General features: G+C 33.9%; 1 protein-coding gene across 1 annotated transcript in view; it reads left to right on the top strand.

Moving 5' to 3' along the window:
* The first annotated feature begins 470 nt into the window (after nucleotides 1–470).
* Nucleotides 471–8185, top strand: part of LOC106458458 (GILT-like protein 1) — a 32931-nt gene continuing 25216 nt past the window's right edge. The window contains exon 1 of the mRNA XM_013917974.2: nucleotides 471–576. Within this exon, the coding sequence (XP_013773428.1) occupies nucleotides 520–576 (57 nt within the window). The 5' untranslated portion in view covers nucleotides 471–519. The remainder of the gene's footprint in view (nucleotides 577–8185) is intronic.

Raw genomic sequence — 8185 nt, 5'->3', positions numbered from 1 at the left:
ACAGTTACAGTGGCGATGGCGTCCATTATCTTGGTCATTAGCGATACACGATATCCTTAACATACCCCCATACTACTTTCCTGTGCTGGCGTCTGTTATTACTCTTCACCACAGTCACTGACTTGTCTTTGCAAGCCAAACGACGCATTGAGCTTTTACTTGCACAGTTGCCATTTTACGGGGTAAACTATTCACTGGAGTGAATAAAAACCTCAAAAACATAACAATAAAACTGTTTGACTTGGGCTAAAAGATGTTGAAAACTGTATGGTTGTATTTCCTTAGATATTTAATTATTAAATTTTAATAGATAATTTTGGGCCACCTTGTAGCACATGAACAGCTTTCGCAAGTACTAGCTTCAAAATTTAGTTCTAGGCAGAATGAGTATATTAAATATTTCCTCATTTCAGTATTCACCCATAGATGGCGAGAAGTGATACGTGACCTGCATGTACACCGGAACCGGATCGACTTAAATAGTGAAAGGAACGAGTTCACCTCAAATGTGAAAGCAACATGATGGGACTATTAACTCTATTAAGCCGTTTCCTGATGGCAACTCTGGTGGCTCAAGTAAGTAATGAACTTAAGCATTTCAAACACTTATGTGTAGAAATATTTGAATGTTTAAAGAATGCCAAATAAACAGATTACACTGCATGTTGCTTCGAATTTGCAAAATTACACCTGTGTCGTCTAGTATCAAGATTACACCTGTGTCGTCTAGTATCAAAATTACACCTGTGTCGTCTAGTATTATTTTAAGGTTTGTAATTACAATGGTCGAAAAATTACCCTCAGAAACTAACCTGTACTCGATTGGCGTTAACTCGAAAGAAGAATTAATAAGTAAACGATGGACTGACAGGTCTGAAGCTGAAATCAAAACACTTTGTACTTCAAGACCTTGGTACTTTAGTGTTAGATTAAAGATACGCTTTGCTTAATTGCCAATGTCTTTAATAATTGTCTTTTTAACCCATATTTTTATTTATTTATTTATAATGACAGTTCTTTTAATAATTATTGTAGCTGTTAGTAGTTTTCTGATACTTATGGTTTCAATAGCATTGTTGTAACGGTTTCTTTTGTTAGGTAGGCTATTCTAGATTTAGTGTAAAATAATGTGAAGGACAATTTGCTTAATGATAATCAAGGTGTTTTATTTCTTCGACTATAAGTTTTACAACGTGCAAGTTCCGCGTAACTGACAATAGACCTAATCTCACAAATAACGCTTAATAGTTACTTGCTAAATACCTATCATATCTACCCGACCCCGAACATGTTCGCCCTTTTAGCCGTGTATACGTAATAATATGCAGTGAAACCCGCTATTCGTATGTAAAGAGTAACCCAAGAAATGCTGTTGGTGTTGTCGGCCGGTTGCCTTCTTGCGGTTGGCAGTTTGAAATTACGGACGGCGGTAGATAGCCTTAGAAGCTTTGTCACAAAGAAAAAAAAAAGAAAACACAATTCTCGCATATTTATTCCTTCGTTAAAAACACAATCTGAAAATTTACTGAACTGACTGGCTTTAGTCCTCAATTAATAGTCTAATCTAGTCTCGCTTAACATGCGTTTTATATCTTTCAAATTATTTCTTAAACTTTCAAGACTTGTTAGAAACTCCCTCAAAAACAATACAAACATTAAAATTAAAAACAACAAAACAAACATAGCCAACAAGAGTATAATATCACAATCATCTAAAAATATAATTTGGCTTTTTAAATATTTCATGAAGCATATATTTCTTAATCTTGTGTCTTGTTTGTCCCGCGGTGGCTCAGCGGTAAGTCTGAGGACTTGTAACGCTAAAAATAGGGTTTCGACACACGCCGAAGGCAGTGCAAAGATAGTTCTTTGTGCTTCACAAAAAAAAACAGACAAAATGGTCTCTTTTTGATACAGTAATATGTAAATTTGATATTAATTTGTCATCTACCTCGATCCAGCGCCGTAGATTATATAAAACCCTAATATTAAGTTGTAGAAATTAGAGATCATGAAGCAGACAACTAGTACTAGTAGTTTTGTGACCTGATTTAAACAACACTTTAATATTGAAATTAGTTTGAAAAATGTGATTAAGTTATATTAAAAATTGAATTAATCAATGCTTTAGTCAGTTGTATATGTATACAATTATTGGACATTTTTCATTTTAAACGTTTCAAAAGTACTTGAAAGCCTGTGTTAATTTCACCAAACAGATCTTAACTATGTCTGAGAAAGAAAACAAAACTTTGTGAAAGCATTATTTCCGTATTGCACCTAACAGTAAAACGGCCTTAAAAGTACAGAAGTACACACTATAATATTTTTGTAATACTGTACATCTACAGTTTTATCTTAATATGTAGGGGGGGGGGGTAGGATAATGAAGTCTAAGATTAATTGTTCATAAATTCTAACCAGTACGTCGGTTACCGCATCGTTTCAAAGTAAATAAACTTACTCAACTTGCATGCGAATGAAAACAAGTTTTCCTCACGATCGGCTTACAATAACGAGGTTGCACCAATTTGTTCATGTACAAGTATTGTTGGTTTATAATAGTAGAGGTGTGGTATAATATATTCCGTGCATCTGGACATGTTCTGACCTGATCCACAAGTTTTGAATCTACTTGTTTCAAGTTCTAGTCACGTACTCCCATTCATGTCATATTTTCCTGTAAAAGGCTTATGACACGTGATTTCTTCTAATTTATTATTTTTTTTTTCTGATACATACTTTATTTTTTAAAATATTACTACGTTACTCTCTTGTAAGCTTCATTAGATTTCTTTTGAGAATGTGTTTGTAGGAAAGTCGTTCTTTTACACGAACGACCGTACAATAATAATAATAATAATAATAACTATATACATAGTGCAGGACCGTACTCAGAGTGTTTGAAAGGGGGAGTTCTAATTTGAGATCAAAAGTAAACGTATGTTATGCGAAGCACAATCAGCATACCAGTGCTACAGGGGTCTGGGAGCATTGGTAAATTTGTAAAAAAAAATAGGTGTTGTGAAATTAATCTGGAAGCAATTTTGCATGAAATTTAGCTTTAAAAATTGTATGGCTGTTCACATAAAATCCAAAAACATTCAATGAAAAGTCAACAAATCATCATTCATTTGTAACACTGCATGGGGGAACTAGACTTAAATTAGCATAAATATGTAGGTATTATTGTAGTAAAGTACTGTACTATCTTTATTTAGATCAGTTAATAATTGTTAAATTATATTACTAATTTAAGCAACTCTGTATAACAATAGTATATTAGGTACTAGCTAGAGTACCCGTCTCCTGGACGGAAGTTATGTAAATTCATGATTAATGGAAGCTTATCATAGGATATGAAACGTAGCTTCCGTTTTATGTAATTGTAAAAAACGCCCATAAAAACTGCACAAACAAAATGTGAAACTGCAAATTTGCATGTATCTCCACATGGACCCAACAAACCTTCATGCCAAATTTGGTCCATCAACAGAGGGCGAAGTAGTGGTAAAACTTGCAACCCATAAAAAGCGCAAAATTGAAACTTTGTATGTATCTTCCCATAGACCCAATGAACCTCCATACCAAATTTGGTGAAGATCCATTCACAGTAGTTGATGTAGTGGTAAAAAAAACGCCCATAAAAACAGCAAAATGTAAAACTTGTATGTACCTCTGCATGGGACTTAATGAATCTCCATACCAGTTTTGATGAAGGTCCATCCACACCCTGCGAAGTAGTTGCATGAACATACAACAGACAGTACTATTATATTATATAGGTTTTAATCATTGGCTCTCATATACGTACATATATGCACTATTAAAATAACATCTTAGCATGCTCCATTCTTCTGGGGAGCTTTTCCGTGAATAATTTTACATACAGTTTCAATGTTGATAGCAGTGAGATAATGATTATTTATTAAAGTTAGAGCACTCGGTCTTTATTCGGTTTGTGTACACCTCGGGTAATTATTGATTCGAGGGAGAGCAGATGCCGAACGTTCACAGGAACATGAACTTAGTGGCAGTGTGGCAAAAAGTTTCAGTAACATAGAGATATTTGGTACACTGAAACACGCTTTTGAACAGTCAGTCAGTATCTGGGGTCTGTCTTGGAGAGAGGTATAGAAAGCCATTTTGTTTTCCATCTATGAAGTTCTTCATCAAAAATGTCAGGATTTGGCAAATCTTCCCTGTAAAATATATATATATATATATATAGCATGTCTGATATCAGAGTTAGAAAATTCTTGTATGAGTTTTGATGCCATAAGTTTCTGAATTGATGCTGCTTGCTTTACATGCGCATCAAATCTGGAAGAAAAATTACTGATAATGTGGTCATGAAAAGGAATGGTTACCGTTTTCTTAAGGTAATCCTCCAAGGAACTATATTTTGCATTTGCACGTTTGGCTTGTTGTTGACTAACTCGTGCCATGCTAATATTAATATTAGATTTATTTGCAATATTACTGCCGTGTTTGAAATAGGACGTGAATAATCATCTACGTTCACTCTAAGTGAAGTCAGTTCTTTACATCATTGTTATATTAGGGAAACACCAGAAACAATGTCTTGGCTTCTTTCAAATAGTAAAAGGGACGTTGTAAAGATGTTAAACAAAAAAAAATTAATTCAAAGGATTCCAGTATTTTTAGACAAGCCCTAACAATTTTATCTTCAGCAGCCCAAATGTTATTAAACATTTCAGAATCATCATCTCCATACACAATAACCTCACATACGTAAAGTAAGAATGGATCACATAAACAGAACCTTTCCCAACCTTCAATATTCTCAACCCAGCGTGTAATGTACACATTGAATAGTGGAAGACGTGATGAAGCTGCTCCATGCTGGATGCCCTTTTGGTAGATTGCCTTTAATAGTTCCCTACGTTTAGGCGAGGATTTAATCCAAATAATTATTCCATTAATTTGTTTCATATAATTTCGTATTGGTGGAACTGAACATGAATTTATAATAGCAAGATTAAGTAAGTGACTCGCGCAATTAGTGTACAAGGCCTTGCTTTCCTGTTTTTGGACACCAGATGGTGGACCCTCCATCATATCCTTGACCACGCAATTCATTTAGAGATAATCAAACATCGGTCAATATATTTGTAATTGCACATACAATATCTGTTGCTCTGACCCTCTGTAGCATAACAAACCCAATAAATTATTCCCTAATTTCACGGTTGTCATCTACAAAACGGAGACATATTGTATTGGTAAATGTGTGCGCATTGTGGTAAGACACTTCATCAGCAACAACAGAGTAGAATTCAGTATTTTTATTTCATCAATAATTTTTACTCTAATTACATCATATCTTATGGCATTGATGCCATTTTTACCAATAATTATTCTATGAATACGCCACGAATCCATTTAATATATGATCTTAATTTTGATTGGCTCACAAAGGAATTTACCGAGGTTTGACTACCTCGACTGCACTTTTCTGCCTCTTTGTTGGTCAAGCTTGATTTCGCAAAACTTAATTATTTCAGTTGGCTATGAAATGTGAGTTTAGAGTATACTATGGGGTGAGGGTGGTAGTACTTGCCCCCGTCATTTTTGATGGGCTATACGCTAGTTAATGGAATAATTATTAGTAAAAATCAGATTAACAACTTCTAATGTATAGAAAAGCCAGTGTGTTTCCGTAACACTACGTTCTGACACTGGCATTTACGTCATGTTGCATAGCAATAAAAGTATAACCTAATATTGTTGTTAGTCTATGTATAAAATGAAATGTATAGACACCAAAACTGGAAAAAAATGTTTGGTTTCTTAATTTAGAGTCTCTGTTGATTAAAGTTTTTTTTTTAATATTGAAGACGTTGGTGATATGGGAGAAAATAGCTTAATTCAAAAACGAATTAAGTTTAAAACTGAATCGATATTTTTCCTTCATGATAAATATTTTGCACTTGGCTCTAGGCTAAATAATCCCTCTGACGTATTAGAATGTTTAAATAGTCAGAAGCCGAGTTAACTGATAATTTAATAGTTAAATCGTACTTTGGATTTAGTATTTAAATAAATGCTGATATATAGTCAGTTAATAATATTTACCAACAAGATTGATACAGTTTTCTTTTTTCAACACTGATACATTTTAATAAACACATAACAGTGCAATTTACAATAACAATTATTACAAATAGTTATTACAAACAATGATTTATAAACAAAAGTTTCACAAACTTACAAACCATATAAAGTTTTCTTTCTAGTCTGGAACTTCCTTGATCGAGGGTTTACAATGAGCGAGTTGATGTAACTACGATTCGCCAGGAAGCTAGCGAGATTTGTCCTTGGCCACACACTCTAGGTTTCCACTGTTGAAATTAGGTAATGTTTTCGTAAAAATATTAACGTCCGATGAGAATCCACTGAAGTTAAACGATTTGTGATGTTCGAAATTTATAAATATTCCTGGTCAAATATCTTAAGTTTTCCGATTGATAATCATTATAAAAAAATAAGTTATAGCTTTCGAAATTTATAGCACACTGATTATAGCGAACTACTAATACACTCTTCTTGGCGCGTCGGTTATATTTATAGCCGTGGGAATGTTTTCTAGAAAATTCAGTCTTGCGTAACAATACTGAGCTACATTTAAACATTTAAGTATATACATATATTGTTGATTCTTATTCTCGAGAATCTTCTACAACTTTGAAGAATAGGCGGGAGTTTCGCAATACATATTCAACTGTATAGGCTATGTATGTTTCTGGATATAAATTTAATCTAAACAATCGTTGATATTAAATTAAATATATAACAACAAATTTGTTACATCCCACATTGTCTTTATTTTAGGCTTATTATATCAACACTCACTACACTACATAAGGTTTCATGGCACCACCCTCATAGTCTCCTTGCACCGCCGTCACTAAAATCGTAATGTAATCGAACTATTCAATCTGGGTAAATGCATTTTTGCTTTTATATATCCTATTTCGAGAAATCAAGCGTGACGTGACACACATTGACCTTTATATAGGTTAGATATCTACTGCGTGATTGTGAGTTTAGCGATAAAGAGCGTATAGCGGCGATTTTTAAAGAGAAGTTATCGCAGACTTTTGTAATAACAGAGCAGAGAATAATAATTCCTTTTGTCAATTGTGTTCTAAAGTAATTGAACCAGCCTGTGTGGACTTTGAAGAAAGAGACAATTATTTAAAGCTCTGGATACAATTGTGTAACTAAAAGTGTAACGAACATTTGCATATACGTTTGACTTGTTTTAATATATTATTTTAAAACGGGAGAACTGTGTTGCTGTTTGTTTGTTGAAATTTACCGCCAACAAGTGAAACACCTACTGTAATGAATATGGCTTCCAGTTACAAAGTGTCAACAGAAGCCATTGCATACGATTATTTCAAGCCAAAAATGCTAATTGCTTCATTATAAGAATGTAGACTATGTAGAAAACGTTAAATACCATAAGCAGCTGCGCTATAACTATATAAGCATACATCACAAAATTAGGAGGTTTGGCTGAACCCCCTCGAACTCCTCCCTCAGCGTAAGTGTGTGTGTATTGGCCAAGTTTTTATATCACCTTAACTACTCGTGTTATTATAATATTTTTTTTACGAGTAGGGCTGTATTAACAAAACTTACAGTAATCAAATTTCCCCAACTAAAAGAGTGTAAAGGTTTATCGTGATTCAGATGGGAAATACAGTTAACATGGGTTATGGTTGATTCTTTTGAACAACTCTAGATGGCAAAGCAGGTTTGCTTGTATGAATTTATATACTAACAGTTCATTAATTATATTAAGTATTTCTGTTGTAATTGCATAAGTATCATCCGAGCATTTCTACCAGTACTACCATTAATAGGTACGTATTCTATACACGAATTTGGCTCTCAAATTTAGGCGTCGTTTTGTTTCCTACATCAGGCGTTATGTTATTTACTGTACACGTTAAGAAAAATAATGAACAGAAGAGGAATAACGCAGTCTATAACACACACACACACACACACACACACACACACACACACACACACACACACACACACACACACTACGTACGTACGTACTACGTACGTATTACTTTCTTCTACGTCGGTCGGTCGTTCGTTCGGTACGGTAAGTAAACTAAATAACTGTCGTAGTACTACTACC

This window comes from Limulus polyphemus, unplaced genomic scaffold, assembly GCF_000517525.1.
Source record: "Limulus polyphemus unplaced genomic scaffold, Limulus_polyphemus-2.1.2 Scaffold466, whole genome shotgun sequence".
NCBI classification, from domain to species: domain Eukaryota; kingdom Metazoa; phylum Arthropoda; class Merostomata; order Xiphosura; family Limulidae; genus Limulus; species Limulus polyphemus.
This window is presented reverse-complemented; position numbering and strand designations above follow the sequence as displayed.